We start from the raw sequence: 18,677 nt of genomic DNA, 5'->3' as shown, positions 1-18,677 counted from the left end.
TACTTAATCGTAGCTGTCACTGTCAGTACCAGCTTTTATACTGCCGCCATCTTTAATTGGACGATACTAATAATCAAAGTACTGTAAGTACTGTAAACGAACATTATTGTTTAATGCAAAATCAGTAATCTTCTAAGTTTAAAGTTGATAAATTGACTGATATTGATTTAGGAATTAATTGCAAATAATTATAAATGTTTGGAGCTGTTCTGATATGATTGTACATATGTTTCTGTAAGGTCCTAATTGAAATTGGAAGTATCTCGATCTATCTTGGATGGATAAAAAAAAAACTTGTCTTCTTTTTTTGGGAAGGCATCATCAGTTATAAAACAGTCGGGACTCTGTGACCTTATTGATGCCAACTTCTAATATGCACTAAATTTAGGATAGTTCCATCATTAGTTAGGCATATTTCAACTTAATATGATGAAACATGCATAAAGAATTACTGAAAACCAAAACTAGAGCTGCTAATCAAGGCCTGAATTAGGAAGGTATCGTATTAAAACTGCACTCAAGCATGTATGGTACTTCAAAATAAAACTTGATTCCTTTTGTTCAGGAATCATTTGATGTTAATAAATCTTTATATGAGAAGATATACCATAGGTGACAACCATCCCGGATTACGCGGGAAGTGCCCGGAATATAATAAAAAAATTCCCGATTCAGGGTTAAATTTCTCCCGGATTTGAGCAATCATTTCTCATAAAACCACAGAAATATCAGACACTTCGACCCTGGACTGATTATATAAACAAAACATCCCTTCAACATGTCATAATTACTGTAGCTACCTTGGCCTGGGGCTTTGTAAGAGAGGAGCCGGTCACCGTGTGTGCCGACGGGTGTATACATTACATCTGTACCTAGCTAGGTGACTTCATTTGACACGGACAGTTAATTTTGTGATTACAACTAGGATACATCACTTCCAAAACAAACACTGGTCATGTCTGCCAACAAGATTTACTCACATGAAAGCCAATAATGCATTTCGTAATCATAGCTGCTAGTACTAGCATTTGTACGTATACTGCCGCCATCTTTAATTGGGCGATACTAATAAACAGTCGTGAACTGACACAAAAATCCGGATTTCAATTTAGGTCAAAAAAAAAAAAACTTTTAAGAAGTTTGTTTTATGTAAAAACAGGACTATAGCTAGTATTAATACAAACATAATTAATAAACTACTGTGTATTTTTTATTTGAGAAAGAAAGGGAGATTATTTGATAAATACATTTAGAAATATTTCAGAACAAAATAAATATATATAAACAAAAATCAGCAGGTAAGTAGTTACTTTTGCATATTGGTTGGAAATTCCAAGTGACTTTATCATTAATAATTCACTAAATACTGCTCCCCTCTATGAAATTTCTTAAAAAATTGTTTAAAGAATCAATCATTTGTTTTTAATATTTTTTTTTATTATTATTCATTAAGATTAACCATCAAAATGTACTTAACAGTAGCCTGAAGTAATTTAGACCTGTGCAAGCTCATGTGAACATCCCTTAAATGCAACAAAAAATGTCACAATTTTGTTTCACGCTCTTTCTCCCTCATTTTGGATGTGGAGGTATCAGAGGTTGACATGTATGATATACTCCTGGTATCATTATTGTAAACAATTTGATAAAAGATAACAACCAGATAGAGACTGTATCTTCATCGAATAATTCAGCTAACAGGAAAAGAAAACTTCAAGCTTCGTTTTCAACTTCAAACCTGATCACAAAGATTACACAAGTCCATCCTATGGGACGACACATTCCCTATTTATTGTCCCTTTCCAATATTGATCATCCAATCATACTGAACCACACAGTTCAGCAATGTAATTGCACAAATCACGTTTATGTGAAGAGAACATTTTTGGGGGCGTTATAAGATTCCATAACTGTCTAAACACAGTTAAATAGTTACTTTTGTATATTGGTTACAGATTTCAATTGACTATTATCATTAATAAATCACTGAATACAGTTCCTCTCTATAAAATTTCCTAAAAATTTTTGTTAAAGAATCAATCATTTGTATTTATTTATTATTATTATTATTCTTTAAAATTAACCATTGTTGTCAGATCTTAATGTAAAAATGTATTTATCAATAGCCTGAGGTAATTTACACCTGTGCAAGCTCATATGGAACATCCCCTGAATGAACAAAAAATGTCGCAATTTTTTTCATGCACTCCCTCATTTTGGATGTGGAATGAGGGAGATCTCCCTCATTGGAGGTTTCAGAGGTATGACATGTGCATGCATTAAAGGAATGTAGCACAGGGTTTTTTTCTGTGGCCTTTTGAGGCCATTAATGGATTCCACTCACATTTGAAATTATTTCATATTTAAGCCATATTCCCAAAATTTGGAGTTTACTCTTTCCTAATTCACCAATTCTCTTCCCAAAATGAGACAAAAAAGGCCCATCTGAAACCAGCGAGAAAAAGCCATGCAGCTTCATCTTATAAAGTTTTATGTGCAGAGTTTGTTGCAAATATTAAGTTTAAACACACAGTTTCATGTCATAGGTAATAATAAGGTGTACAGGTGTATTTAAGGACCATTAGTGTTTTAATTGGTTTATGTCAAGTTATCAAATTGGCATAGATATATCTAGTATTAATGTGTTGCCGATTAACTTTCAGCAACATTTAAGTTGTAAATGTAATGTAATGTAACGTAAATAAAGTATTAAAGGTGGTAGCAATGATTTTATAACATAAATAGTGATATAATATACCGAGTACGAAAAAAAGTCTTGTCGAGTTACCGAAACCGCCGGTACCCTCAACTCTTCTTATAAAAAAAAAGACTTTGCACGGACTGAGATTTTAGAATGCATCATTGGAATATCGATCAGAAAAAAAATAATGTCATGTGAACTTTTTTCTTGCCTGATTAAGGCTCCTCAAAATTATTGATAGCAATATTATCATTATGAGATCATGGCGATAACTTTGACGTTTCCTGTTGAGTTTGTTAATTTTTTGTTATGGCAATATGGGAGCTAAAAATTTCTTCAGAAACTTCAAAATTGCATCGCAATGCGCAAACATGTGACAGCTGTAAATGAATGAAATTATTTTAAATTGCCATGTGTTGCCTCAAAATTAATTAGTCTATCTATGTCTGTTGGAACCAACCATAAATTGGTCTCAATCTTCTTTCATTCACATCCACATGGCTACGAGACGCCATCTTTTTTGTTAATCTCGCATCTTCTCGCAAAAGACGATACTGTCATCATTGATATTCCTCCGCCAAATAAGTGGATATCTTTGACTGCATGATCATTTCTTAGATACTAACTAATGTTTTGCATGTGATGAGAATAACATGGATACAATAATTAATGATTTTATATAAATGGTAAATATTTATATTAATAACAATTAGACTATTTTGAAACGGAAGTTGCAATAACACATATCGAGGTGTTCTACGGCACTTCCTGTTGCAAGGATTTGTGTAATTTTGATATCTGTGGCCTCGGTTATAAATCTACTACACAGACGTCTCCAGTAATAGTGATAGAAGAAAGGAAAAGAAATGGCCACTGCATGTGAAAATCCATCAGAAGTCGCGGTTAGCGTTTCTAAACATTGCAGACTGGTGTTGGAACAATATGAAAAGCAGAAAAGCAGTTGGCCCGAGTTTGGAAGGCACATTTTGGCATCTTTCGACGACAAGTCCATCATTGTGTATCAAGCGTACAAACCTTCCATTGCAACATTTGCTGTTGAGAACCAAAGGTGAAACATTTCTTCTACACTGTAATATTCTAAGCCGATACATATCAATATACCAATAAGAATTATGTCTTATCTGTGAATACACTCAAATTATAATAACAATGTTTTAACTTGAGTGTTCAGACGAGGCGTGTACCGGTGGATGAATATATATAATATCACATGAGCTTAAGATTTCTAATTACTTGGTGTATGCGATACACAAAGTTATGCTCATCACAAGAAATTCTAACAAAGGGCAGTAACTCTGAAAATAAGGGGTTGTGCCTTGGAATTCAAGTCGTATCGGTACCGAGTTGTTTCGGTACTCGGTCGTTTCGGTACTTGCGGAAGTCGTTTCGGTACTTGCGGAAGTCGTTTCGGTACTTACAAAAGTAGTTTCGGTACCTGAATATAAGTCTTATTTTTGACCAATAATGAACGTCTTAAGACCATGTTTTGACGATTGTTTTGCTATTTTTACCAAGTATCCTGAATGAACAATGGTGTCGCATTCGGTGCACATGTCAAGCGATGCCATGATGACATAATTGATAATTTTGAGAGTGATACTCTCATTTTTATGACAAGTTGGTAATTATTTCGAGCTACTCTGATTTCCTCTGATCTACTCAGTTAAGAAAACAACCGTGATCACGTTTGAAGTACGATGTGCATGATTGTATAAACAAATCAGACTGTAAGGTAAACGTTAAATAAACAACCAACAACCAATTAATTATCATTATTTAATATCACAATGAAATACTGAAACAACTCTTAAAGTACCGAAACGACTCTTAAAGTACCGAAGCGACTTTTTAAAAATGCCAAACCGACTTCCGATGAGTACCGAAACAACTTTATTTTTAAGTACCGAAACAACCAGGTACCGAAACGACTGTTCCCCGTGCCTTGAACCTAATACACTGCTCTTTGCCTTGATTTAACTGATATACACATCAAGTTTCATGATCACTCGATTGGGGGCAAATTATATTCCAGACACACAATCCAGGGCTCAAAGTGGCACCTATTTTAGTGGCCATGGCACCTGGAATTCACCACTGGCTACCAGTTATTGACCTATAATGGGCCATAGAAAAAATGTGTAAATTTGCAATTTGGTTAATATTTCAAAGGTTGCAGTCAATGCTAAAATGACGTTAACAATCGAAAAAAATTACAGAGATGTTATACTGTATTAAAGAATTAAGACAACTTGGCCGAGCGACTTACTTCACCAGTTGGCGCCTAGATTTTATGACTTGGTAGCTATAATAGCCAAATAGGCCACCTGGTAAAAATATCCACTTTGAGCCCTGTTCAATCTTAACAAAAGGACAATATAGTTTCATGAGCCCTGTTCAATCTTAACAAAAGGACAATAAGTCTGCAACTATAAGCAAGTAACTATAAGTAAGGGTTTGCGGGCATTGAATCTAGTACATGTACACTGCACAAAGTTTTACTGTAAACGATGTACACATCAAGTTTCCGGGTCCTTTTTTAACTATGGGGAAAATGATGCTCCAGACACGACAAATTTTAACAAAGGGCAATAACTCTGTAAACAAGGGATCAAAGGCTGTGAATCTAGTACATTGCACATCACCTTATAGTGTAACCACTGATCCAATGAACATACCATGATTCATGATCCTTGCTTATCTGTGGGCAAAGTTATGCTCCAGAGGGCAGGAATACAGACGGACAAAGCGGCAACTATTTGCTCTCCAAAAAAATTTTCAGGGTGAATAAAATTTTTAGGTCATCCGACCCAAAGGGTCAGGATGACCTATATATAGCCATCGTGTTCCATCTGTTGTCGTCTGCCGTGCGCAAGACTTTTATTTCAAAACGCTACTCCTCCTTAACCCTTGGGGAGATTACTTCCAAATTTGGTTTGAAGCATTATTTGGGGAGGGCAATCATATTTTATATAAATGAGGCTGGTGTGACCCCTGGGGCCCAAGGGGCGGGGCACCAAAAGGGGAACTTTGTTGAATTCTTGCTTAAAAAACGCTACTCCATCTTAACCCTTTGGTGGATTACAACCAAATTTGGTGTGAAACATCATTGGGGAGGGCAATCATATTTTATATAATTGAGGCTTATGTGACCACTGTGGCTTGAGGGACGGGGCCCCAAATGAGGAACTTTGCTGAAATTTTGCTTTAAAATCCTACTCCTCCTTACCCCTTTGTTGGATTTCATCCAAATTTGGTGTGAATAATCATTTGGGGAGGGCAATCATATTTCATATAAATGAGGCAGGTCTGAGCCCTGGGGCCACAGTGTCGGGGCCCTAAAGGGGGAAATTTGGTGAATTATTGCTTAAAAACCCTATTCCTCTTTAACCCTTGGGCGGATTACATCCAAATTTGGTTTTAAACATTATAAGGGGATGGTAATCACAATCTATATAAATATGTGAGGCCCCTGGGGACAGAAGGGTGAGGCCCCAAAAGGAGAACTTAGCCAAAATTTTGCTTTAAAATCATACTCCTTCTTAATGCCTTTATTGATTACAACCATATTTGGTTTGAAACATCTTAAGGGAACAGCAATCATAATTTATATAAATGAGACAGGTGTCTGAGCCCTGGGGAAAGAAGGGTGGGGCGCCCAAAAGGAGCACTTAGATAAAATATTGCTTTAAAATGCTACTCCTCATTAATGCCTTAATTGATTACAACAATATTTAGTAGGAAACATCATTGGGGAAGGGATATCCCTAATTGATATAAATGAGGCTTGTCCGACCCATTGGGACAGAGGGGCATGCCCCAAAAGAGGGAACTTGGCTGAAATTTTGCTTTAAGATGCTGCTCCTCCTTTAAGCCAACCAGATTTGATCTGAAACATAACTGGCTGTGTATAGATAATTTATGGTAATGATGCTGGATTTAGGGGTGTGTCCCTGCTGTAAGTGTTTGTCAGATGACCGTTTAGGCCCATGGGCCTCTTGTTTTTAGGTCCGGTGAGCTTATGGCATGGCGCGGCGTCCGTCGTCCGTCCGTCAACATTTGCTTCAAATCGCTACTAGTCAAAAAGCTCTTATTGGATTTTTACCAAATTTGGTCAGAAACATCCCTGGCGGAAGGGGATAAGATTTTGCATAAATGGTGACTCTGACCCCCAAAGGGCCAAGGGGACAGGGCGACATAGGGGAAATCCTTTAAATCGCTATAGCTACTTGTCATAAAGTTAAGAATGGATTTGAACCGAATTTGGTCAGAAACATTCTTGGGGGAAGGGGTACAGATTTTGTATAAATGGTGACCCTGACCCCCGAGGGGCCAAAGGGGTGGTGCCCAATAGGGGAAATAGAGGTAATTCTTTAAATTGCTACTAGTCATAAAGTTATGAATGGATTTGAACCTAATTCAGTCAGAAACATCCTTGGGGGAAGGGGAACAGATTTTGCATAAATGGTGACTCTGACCCCCAAGGGGCTGGAGAGGCGGGGCCCAATAGGGAAAATAGAGGTTATTCCTTTAAATCGCTATTAGTCATAAAGTTATGAATAGATTTGAACTGAATTTGGTCAGAAACATCCTTGCGGGAACGGGAACAGATTTTGCATAAATGGTGACTCTGACCCCCGAGGGGCCAAAGAGGCAGGGCCCAATAAGGGAAATAGAGGTAATTCATTTAAATCGCTACTTGTCATAAAGTTATGAATGGATTTGAACCCAATTTAGTCAGAAACATCCTTGGGGGAAACAAAACAGATTTTGCATTAATGATGATTTTGACCCCCAAGGGGCCAAATGTGCGGGGCCCCATAGGGGAAATAAACGTAATTCATTTAAATCGCTACTAGTCATAAAGTGATGAATGCATGTTCTAAAAACAATTGTTGAGGTCTTTCAGACCCTTAGAGTGTCTGGACGTCGTTATTTCTTTAAAGCACTATAACCATATATAGCATTGTTTGAGATTGACAAATAAAATGAATTGAACATGAACATTATTTTGACATTTGGTCTATTCCAACCAGGTGAGCGATACTACAGGCCCCATGGGCCTCTTGTTTAAGTTTTGCTGAATCAGAACATATCTCGCCAGTTAACGATAAGGAAATGAAGATAGCATGTGTAGTAAATTTCAAGGAAAATAGGTCTTATAGACCAAGGAGAACATTTTTCAGTAGATAATAATAGTTTGAATTATCCATTTTCAGATTTGGTGGACCTGACTTTCAATTTACCAGAATGTCCTGGATCAAAACAAATTTTCTATGGATGATGTATAGATGTGGCTGGGCAACTAAACAAAACCAACAGAGAGTGTTAGCTGTTAGGATTACACGAGATGGCTTCAATGAAATTTTAGCTAATGCTTACACGGTTGAGGTACTTTGTGCATTTGTTTATGGTTTACATCCCTTTGAAAATATAATCATCTTCATAATAAATTCTATAAAGATAGTTAAATTTTTGTAGTCTGTTAAGACTAGGGTAACACTGGGACTGCAACAGCCTATCCCAAATAAAAGCAAAAAAAAATATGTTAAAATGATTGACATTTACCAACTTTCAATGGTTAAATTGTATTAAAATCTTTAAAAATGATTTTGAAAATGTTGTTAATGCCATCATATATATTTGGCAAGTAATATGCAAAGCAATTTTCTTTATAACCAAATCGTCTAATTCTATAATATGTCTGGTTTCTACCGGTAAATGACTTATTAGATAGATATTTAATAGTGAAAAAAAGTCAATATCCAAAATAGCCATCATCTCTCAGCCATTTTATTTTCCTCAATATTTTCAAAATTGAACATGATGATTCTGATTCCTTTGCTTTAAAATGTGAGTTAAAAGGTCAAAATTCTCAAAAGTTAAATTTCTTACATGGTTTACAAATGTATGTTGAACTGTTTTACTCGGAAATATAGATTTTAATCAATCTGACTGTAGGAACGGGCCGCAGTGGCCGAGTGGTTAAGGTGTTCTGACACTTTTTACACTAGCCATCCACCTCTGAGTTGCGAGTTCGAAACCTAAGTGGGGCAGTTGCCAGGTACTGACCATAGGCCGGTGGTTTTTTTCCGGGTACTCCAGCTTTCCTCCACCTCCAAAACCTGGCACATCCTTAATGACCCTGGCTGTTAATATGACGTTAAACAAAAACAAACCAAACAAACCAAACTGTAGGAACTTACATTTTACTCTGCTGTCAGCTCACTTATTTAAATAAAAGTTGTTTAAAAATAATATCTACTTAACCTGTTAAAATATTTCATTATTATATAACATGTATAGTTCCAGAAAGCAAAAAAGGTTCAAACACAAGATCTGAAAGTGCGCCTTCAGTGGGATCCTGATCATAGCCCTACCTATGCTAACGAGACAAGGAAAGCCATTCAACTAGGACTGAAAGGAGAGGTGTGTTTTCTTTTTCCACATAGATAAGTAAAATATTGATGAAGTTAGATTTTAAAGTCAATGTAATATGATATTGCTGATTTATTGTGTGCATTTATGCCCATGCCTTTTGTGGTGAAATTGACAGTTGGTCGGCGGTGACCCCCAGGGGCTGGTGGGCGGGGCCAAAAAGGGTCAAATTGACTGAAATTTCAAAAATCTTTCTCTATACTCTCAGTTATGTTAGAATCAAATACTCTGCATAGATGAATGGGTCTTATGGTGCTTTACCAAAATTGTGAATTTCATGACCCTGGGGTCTCACGTTTGCCCCTGGGGAGGGGGTAAACTTTACTATAGTTTATATAGGGAAATCACATTTTTGACTATTATTTGTTGGATTTGTATTGGAATTCATTCTAACTTGTATCAAATTATCAGCATGGGATGACAGTTTGATGGTATGTACATGTTGGCCCTAGTTGACCCCCAGGGGCTGGTGGGCGGGGCCAAAAAGGGTCAAATTGACTAAAATTTCAAAAATCTTCTTCCCTACTCTCAGATATATGGTAGAATCAAATACTCTTCATAGATGGAAGGGTCTTAAGGTGCTTTACCAAAATTGTGAATTTCATGACCCTGGGGTCTCACGTTTGCCCCTGGGGAGGGGGTAAACTTTACTATAGTTTATATAGGGAAATCACATTTTTGACTATTATTTGTTGGATTTGTATTGGAATTCATTCTAACTTGGTTCAAATTATCAGCATGGGATTACAGTTTGATGTTATGTACATGTTGGCCCTAATTGACCCCCAGGGGCTGGTGGGCGGGGCCAAAAAGGGTCAAATTGACTGAAATTTCAAAAATCTTCTTATCTACTATATGTTAGAATCAAATACTCTTCATAGACTGACCCCATTAGGACTGATGGGTGGGGCCAAAAAGGGTCAATTTAGTTGGCCGAAATATTTCAAATCTCAGGTGACCGTTAAGGCCCTTTGGGCCTCTTGTTTCAAAACGCTACTCCTCCTTAACCCTTGGGGAGATTACTTCCAAATTTGGTTTGAAGCATTATTGGGGGAGGGCAATCATATTTTATATAAATGAGGCTGGTGTGACCCCTGGGGCCCAAGGGGCGGGTTACCAAAAGGGGAACTTTGTTGAATTCTTGCTTAAAAACGCTACTCCATCTTAACCCTTTGGTGGATTACATCCAAATTTGGTGTGAAACATCATTGGGGAGGGCAATCATATTTTATATAATTGAGGCTGGAGGGACGGGGCCCCAAATGAGGAACTTTGCTGAAATTTTGCTTTAAAATCCTACTCCTCCTTTTTATACCCCTTTGGTGGATTTCATCCAAATTTGGTGTGAATAATCATTTGGGGAGGGCAATCATATTTCATATAAATGAGGCAGGTCTGATCCCTGGGGCCACAGTGTCGGGGCCCTAAAGGGGGAAATTTGGTGAATTATTGCTTAAAAACCCTACTCCTCTTTAATCCTTGGGCGGATTACATCCAAATTTGGTTTTAAACATTATAAGCGGATGGTAATCACAATCTATATAAATATGTGAGGCCCCTGGGGACAGAGGGGTGAGGCCCCAAAAGGAGAACTTAGCCAAACTTTTGCTTTAAAATCATACTCCTTCTTAATGCCGTTATTGATTACAACCATATTTGGTTTGAAACATCTTAAGGGAACAGCAATCATAATTTATATAAATGAGACAGGTCTGAGCCCTGGGGAAAGAAGGATGGGGCACCCAAAAGGAGCACTTACAGGTAGATAAAATATTGCTTTATTAATTTGGTAAAATGCTACTCCTCATTAATGCCTTAATTGATTACAACAATATTTAGTATGAAACATCATTGGGGAAGGGAAATCCCTAATTGATATAAATGAGGCTTGTCCGACCCATTGGGACAAAGGGGCATGCCCCAAAAGAGGGAACTTGGCTGAAATTTTGCTTTAAGATGCTGCTCCTCCTTTAAGCATCGGTCGTCTGTCCGTCAACATTTGCTTCAAATCGCTACTAGTCAAAAAGCTCTTATTGGATTTTTACCAAATTTGGTCAGAAACATCCTTGGCGGAAGGGGATAAGTTTTTGCATAAATGGTGACTCTGACCCCCAAGGGGCCAAAGGGACAGGGCGACATAGTGGAAATAGAGGTAAATCCTTTAAATCGCTACTTGTCATAAAGTTAAGAATGGATTTGAACCGAATTTGGTCAGAAACATTCTTGGGGGAAGGGGTACAGATTTTGTATAAATGGTGACCTGACCCCCGAGGGGCCAAAGGGGTGGGGCCCAATAGGGGAAATAGAGGTAATTCTTTAAATCGCTACTAGTCATAAAGTTATGAATGGATTTGAATCTAATTCGGTCAGAAACATCCTTGGGGGAAGGGGAACAGATTTTGCATAAATGGTGACTCTGACCCCCAAGGGGCTGGAGAGGCAGGGCCCAATAGGGAAAATAGAGGTTATTCCTTTAAATCGCTACTAGTCATAAACTTATGAATAGATTTGAACCGAATTTGGTCAGAAACATCCTTGCGGGAACGGGAACAGATTTTGCATAAATGGTGTCTCTGACCCCCAAGGGGCCAAAGGGGCAGGGCCCAATAAGGGAAATAGAGGTAATTCATTTAAATCGCTACTTGTCATAAAGTTATGAATGGATTTGAACCCAATTTAGTCAGAAACATCCTTGGGGGAAACAAAACAGATTTTGCATTAATGATGACTTTGACTCCCAAGGGGCCAAATGGGCGGGGCCCCATAGGGGAAATAAACGTAATTCATTTAAATCGCTACTAGTCATAAAGTGATGAATGCATGTTCTAAGAACAATTGTTGAGGTCTTTCAGACCCTTAGAGTGTCTGGACTTCGTTATTTCTTTAAAGCACTATAACCATATAAAGCATTGTTTGAGATTGACAAATAAAATGAATTGAACATGAACATTATTTTGACATTTGGTCTATTCCAACCAGGTGAGCGATACAGGCCCCATGCATGGGCCTCTTGTTCAAGTTTTGCTGAATCAGAACATATCTCGCCAGTTAATGATAAGGAAATTAAATGAAGATAGCATATATGTAGTAAATTTCAAGGATCAAACATGGAAAATATATAGGTCTTATAGACCAAGGAGAACATTTTTCAGTAGATAATAATAGTTTGAATTATCCATTTTCAGATTTGGTGGACCTGACTTCCAATTTACCAGAATGTCCTGGATCAAAACAAATTTTTTATGGATGATGTATAGATGTGGCTGGGCAACTAAACAAAACCAACAGAGAGTGTTAGCTGTTAGGATTACACGAGATGGCTTCAATGAAATTTTAGCTAATGCTTACACGGTTGAGGTACTTTGTGCATTTGTTTATGGTTTACATCCCTTTGAAAATATAATCATCTTCATAATAAATGCTATAAAGATTGTTAAATTTTTGTAGTCTGTTAAGACTAGGGTAACACTGGGACTGCAACAGCCTATCCCAAATAAAAGCAAAAAAAATATGTTAAAATGATTGACATTTACCAACTTTCAATGGTTAAATTGTATTAAAATCTTTAAAAATAATTTTGAAAATGTTGTTAATGCCATCATAATTATTGGCAAGTAATATGCAAAGCAATTTTCTTTATAACCAAATCGTCTAATTCTATAATATGTGTGGTTTCTACCGGTAAATGACTTATTAGATAGATATTTAATAGTGAAAAAAAGTCAAAATCCAAAATAGCCATCATCTCTCAGCCATTTTATTTTCCTCAATATTTTCAAAATTGAACATGATGATACGGATTCCTTTGCTTTAAAATGTGAGTTTAAAAGGTCAAAATTCTCAAAAGTTAAATTTCTTACATGGTTTACAAATGTATGTTGAACTGTTTTACTCGGAAATATAGATTTTAATCAATCTGACTGTAGGAACGGGCCACAGTGGCCGAGTGGTTAAGGTGTCCTGACACTTTTACACTAGCCCTCCACCTCTGGGTTGCGAGTTCGAAACCTACGTGGGGCAGTTGCCAGGTACTGACCGTAGGCCGGTGGTTTTTCTCCGGGTACTCCGGATCCGGCTTTCCTCCATCTCCAAAACCTGGCACATCCTTAATGACCCTGGCTGTTAATAGGACGTTAAACAAAAACAAACCAAACAAACCAAACTGTAGGAACTTACATTTTACTCTGCTGTCAGCTCACTTATTTAAATAAAAGTTGTTTAAAAATAATATCTACTTAACCTGTTAAAATATTTCATTATTTATAACATGTATAGTTCCAGAAAGCAAAAAAGGTTCAAACACAAGATCTGAAAGTCCGCCTTCAGTGGGATCCTGATCATAGCCCTACCTATGCTAACCAGACAAGGAAAGCCATTCAACTAGGACTGAAAGGAGAGGTGTGTTTTCTTTTTCCACATAGATAAGTAAAATATTGATGAAGTTAGATTTTAAAGTCAATTAATGTAATATGATATTGCCGATTTATTGTGTGCTTACAGTAATCTCCTCTTATACTTTGTGAAATTGATATTCTAAGTCAAGGCCTGGCAATTTTTACAAAATCTTGTTGAAAGCATCAGCTGATAATGAGATGTTACAGAATGTACGTCAGTCTGAAGCCAAAATCAATTTTTTTTCTTAAACATAAATGTGTCCAAGCTGCATATAAAGATATGAACCACATGAATTCCCAGCCCACATTCCATATGTATTTGACCATGGGTTGGGAAATCAAACCAAGTCCCTGTGATATGAACCATTTACTATAATACATATACATGTACATTGTATATGGAACTTGGGCTGGGATTTCATGCCAAGCCCCTGTGATATGAACTATTATCTCCAAAATTGTGTAATTTGACTGCCTTTTTGGGTTGTGTGGTAGGCAGATTATAGTTATCAGATATTAAGTTAAATATAGAAATTGACATCACATTGCCTGAATGCTGTGTAAAGATACCAGATGGAAAACTCTAGTACTGAATAGTACAAGATAATCTAATTACCTGTTTAATATACCAGAGTGATATATCTACAAAAAGCTTTGTCCATATTGGCAAGGCCAGAGGACCTTTTGATGGATGAAATCCTAGTACAAGTGTTGTACAAGGGCTGTACGAGGGCTGTACATCTCATTGGAGTTTTTTTTATTCAAATCGCCTTGCGTCCGTGGTCCGTCAGTCCGTAAACAATTTTTGTTATCATTTTTTCTGAGAAAGTACTGAAGGAATCTTTCTGACATTTCATATGTAGGTTCCCCTTGGTTCCTAGTTATGTCTCAAATTTCATATGTAGGTTCCTCTTGATCTGTAGTTATGCATATTGCATTTTGGGACTGATCGGAAAACAACATGGCCGACAGACAGCCATCTTGGATTTTGACAATTGAAGTTTGTTATTGCTATTTCTCAGAAAGTACTGAAGGGATCTTTCTCAAATTTCATATGTAGGTTCCCCTTGGTCCCTAGATATGCATATTGCATTTTGGGACCGATCGGAAAACAACATGGCTGACAGGCAGCCATCTAGGATTTTGACAATTGAAGTTTGTTATCGCTATTTCTGAGAAAGTACTGAAGGGATCTTTCTCAAATTTCATATGTAGGTTCCCCTTGATCTGTAGTTATGCATATTGCATTTTGGGACTGATCGGAAAACAACATGGCCGACAGACAGCCATCTTGGATTTTGACAATTGAAGTTTGTTATTGCTATTTCTCAGAAAGTACTGAAGGGATCTTTCTCAAATTTCATATGTAGGTTCCCCTTGGTCCCTAGATATGCATATTGCATTTTGGGACCGATCGGAAAACAACATGGCTGACAGGCAGCCATCTAGGATTTTGACAGTTGAAGTTTGTTATCGCTATTTTTGAAAAAGTACTGAAGGGCTCTTTCTCAAATTTCATATGTAGGTTCCCCTTGATCTGTAGTCATCCATATTGCATTTTGGGACCGATCAGAAAACAACATTGCCGACAGGCAGCCATCTTGGATTTTGACAATTGAAGTTTGTTATCGCTATTTCTGAGAAAGTACTGAAGGGCTCTTTCTCAAATTTCATATGTAGGTTCCCCTTGGTGCCTAGATATGCATATTGCATTTTGAGACCAATCTGGGAAAAAAAGTGGTCGACAGAATGCCATTATCGCTAAATCTCAAATTTCATATATAAGTTCCCAGATTTTACAGAAGGTTTTGAAGGGATCTTTCTCAAATTTCATATGTAGGTTCCCCTTGGTCCGTCGTATTGCATTTTGGGACCAATCTGGGGGGAAAATGGTAGACAGAATGCCATTATCGCTAAATCTCAAATTACATATACGGTACTGTATAAGTTCCCCTTGTTTGAAAAGTACTAGAGGTTTGTTTCTCAATTTACACAGATTAGTATGAGGAAGGGAAAAATAGAGAGATCAATTTAACATGGAACCTATAAAGATCATTTATTGGTGGGCGCCAAGATCCCTCTGGGATCTCTCGTTACATGTATTTGTTGTGACTATAGTTGAACTATATGCACTGGGTATTTATGTCAATTTAAGTCTCTGTACATGTCATAAAAATATTCCAGACATTTTGTATGTAGATGTACTCAAACTTAAATATTTGTGCTTAGTTCAACTTTTACCAAAGCAGAATTAATTTTAATTAATTTGATATGATTATAATGTAGAGTTGTTAAATTTCAGATGCTGCAGAAGTATAGCAGTGATTGGATTGTTAATATCACAGACATCACAGATTTAGTGAAAAGTATGAAACATGATTTGGACACTGGTGGAACAGAAAAGCTTTGGACTCCAAAAGAAATTGTGTACAATGTTAGTGACAAAGCAACACGTCAAAGGATAAATTTGTCAAATGACTCTGAAGAAGATCCCTCTTCAGAAGTCAAAAGTTTCAATGCAGCAACTTCTCAAACGGTATCTGACCCAGATACAAAATCATGAATATTTGTCATTTCTTGTATGTAGATTCTTCAGTAGGTTGATCAACTTGTGAATCCTGGTTCATAAAAGGTTTAGTTTTAAGTGTGCCAATCAAGAGTTTGGATGACCTGTGTTCAAACCTTTGCCTGTTTTTGTAGCATTTTCCTTCCCTGTGACCAACCCTTGTGTGGTTAATTTCTGAAGGTAATTGTTATACTAAATCCTGGCACGAGTTGTAAAAGGTTTGTCCTCAATCAGGACAGACTTCCCATGGGAGGTGACACAATATATATAAGCCAGGAGAATAATTGTATTTAATTGTATTTTCAAGTACTGTTTCATATATCTGTATTTGTATTCTCTGTGTCTGGATAAAGGGACGGATTGCTTCGAACATTTGACATTTTTCATTGTTCACACTGTTTGAATTACTTCTTTGACCCAATTAAGCCATGAGACTATACTTACTAGTACATATACTTGAAATCGAGGGCCTCTTCATTAACACAATCAAAGGTTGTTGTTTTTTTCAAAATTTAGCCAATGTCATAATGTACCTGCTGTCAGATGTTACCACACGGCTTTGAAGTCTTTTTAAATTAAGTCAGTGTGTCAAAAAGTATAAGATTACTAGGTGTATCCTTATTTCATAAACAAACTAGTAGCCTCTATCTAGACTTTTGAGTTTTCACATTTAAATTATAATCTAGCGTGTTAACCGCATCTGTTATGTATATCACACTAACTATGAACAGGTGTAACGGAATCTTCATGTTAAATCAAGAAGACATATGATGAAGAAGTCATTAAATTTACACTTCATGAAGGTCTGATCTATGAAATATCATCATCATTGATATTTGACGGCCTCCATTGGAGCAATCAATATTGACAAATTAATACTTATAAGTATTTACTGTTGCAGATTGATTGGGGCGCTCTTTAATTAGTCCTGACATTTACTCTGTAACAACTGTGATAGTTTTAGTGCAATAGCCAAGTAAACTGTGAAGAAGTATTGTTTACATGTTATATTTCATTGTTAGATATACCACTATGAAACAAATATATTTATTGTTCATTCGCAGAAATCTAATAAAAAATCATAAATGCATTTTTACTATCATCAGTATTTTAACAATCACAATTTTCACCAGACAAGCATGGGGCCTGTTCAGTTATGCAGACAAACCGTTAACGTTTCATCAGTTTTTAAATGTAATATTTCAAACATTTATCTTGACGGACCTGCAAATGTTAATACAGGCTTTGGAAGTCTTTGTCAAGGCTCGTCTGAAAACAATATAAAATCACCAGGTCTGTCTTTATTTCATAAATGAACAACACTGGTCCAAGTGGTATATAACCGTCTGGACCGCAGAAACGAAAACGGCCCTGATCACTGTCCCTGAAAATTCTTCTTGAAGAAATCTTGGAATTTGATGACTCCATGTTTGTATTACTATAGTAACCATGTATGATAACACTGTGCCTAGTTAGGTGGTCAGTGGAAATGGCACTCATATTTTAAAAACTGTCAGAAGAGCTATCCGAGTTTTCTTCAGTGCCCAGGTTTCCCCCACAGTATATATGACCCTTTGCATGCTTCCATCCGGACCAATAGGATTAGTTCCAGTTTAATTAACTTGTTTTGCAAATTTTCAAAGTGAATTTCATATTGCATATTGTTATAATTATATTTCTTATCATAGTCTAATCTGTTCTGTATATTTTACAATACTTTATATTCAGCAGAGAGAGAAAAAATGAAATTGGTCAGATCTGATCATATGATCATTTAAGGCTTATTCAATATCATATGTATACATATATACATTTTATGTTTACAATTGTTAATTTTATATTTTTACACTTAATTAACATCTATGATAATAAATTGGTTTCTGACTGTAGATGTGGTATGTGCTGATTTTAATTATAATTGATATTTGATCAATGAATAGACTGGAAGTGAAAGTTCATATTTGAATTTTGTGAATTTCTTTCTCATGTATTTGGGAAGCCAGAGATATTATGATTGGTATATTTTCAGACTAGTAGAATTGATGAGCAAGTTCATTAACAAACTAATAAAGTAAATGATGAAAACAAAGGAAAACTTTCCTACATCCATTTAGTGTTTTGAGACTATTTTTAATGTATTTTGTATAACATTGCAGTTGCCAGGTACTGACCATAGGGCAGTGGTTTTTCTCCGGGTACTCCAGCTTTCCTCCACCTCCAAAACCTGGCACGTCCTTAAATGACCCTGGCTGTTAATAGGAAGTTAAACAAAAACAAACCAAACCAAGTATAACATTGAAATAGCATTATCAACCATTATGAATTAATGTTTACCCAATATTCCCCATCATTACATGATCATGACCATTGGTATTTATAGGAGGCAATACAAAATCAATATCCAGTAATCAATTATGACTTTACAATAAAACTTGAGCATATTAAGGACCAATTCGGTGCCTTTTCAGTAAAAAAAAAAGCCTTCTCTTATAAATATGGTACCTTTATTTCAAAGGGACCATATGTAATTCACAGCTTTGTGTAATTTTGGCCAAGGGAG

The 18,677-nt window shown here is 36.5% G+C and overlaps 2 protein-coding genes across 3 annotated transcripts in view; one reads left to right on the top strand and one right to left on the bottom strand.

The window, feature by feature from the left end:
• Nucleotides 1–3,237, bottom strand: part of LOC117332725 (N-alpha-acetyltransferase 25, NatB auxiliary subunit-like) — a 46,767-nt gene extending 43,530 nt beyond the window's left edge. The window contains exon 1 of one of the 2 annotated variants that reach the window (XM_033891743.1): nucleotides 3,162–3,237. In XM_033891743.1, coding sequence (XP_033747634.1) covers nucleotides 3,162–3,216 — 55 coding nt within the window. In that variant the 5' untranslated portion in view covers nucleotides 3,217–3,237. The remainder of the gene's footprint in view (nucleotides 1–3,161) is intronic. The other variant, XM_033891744.1, reaches the window with a different exon arrangement.
• A 201-nt stretch (nucleotides 3,238–3,438) lies between these two features.
• On the top strand, nucleotides 3,439–18,241 carry LOC117332723. Its single transcript, XM_033891741.1, has 4 exons — nucleotides 3,439–3,770; nucleotides 12,343–12,514; nucleotides 13,433–13,555; nucleotides 15,854–18,241. Exons 1-4 carry the CDS (start codon nucleotides 3,568–3,570, stop codon nucleotides 16,112–16,114), a joined length of 759 nt encoding a protein of 252 aa, XP_033747632.1. The 5' UTR covers nucleotides 3,439–3,567; the 3' UTR covers nucleotides 16,115–18,241.
• Nucleotides 18,242–18,677: the final 436 nt, after the last annotated feature.

This window comes from Pecten maximus, chromosome 8 (genome assembly GCF_902652985.1).
Source record: "Pecten maximus chromosome 8, xPecMax1.1, whole genome shotgun sequence".
NCBI classification, from domain to species: domain Eukaryota; kingdom Metazoa; phylum Mollusca; class Bivalvia; order Pectinida; family Pectinidae; genus Pecten; species Pecten maximus.
Note: the sequence above shows the minus strand (reverse complement) of the source record. Positions and strands in the feature narration are given on the sequence as shown.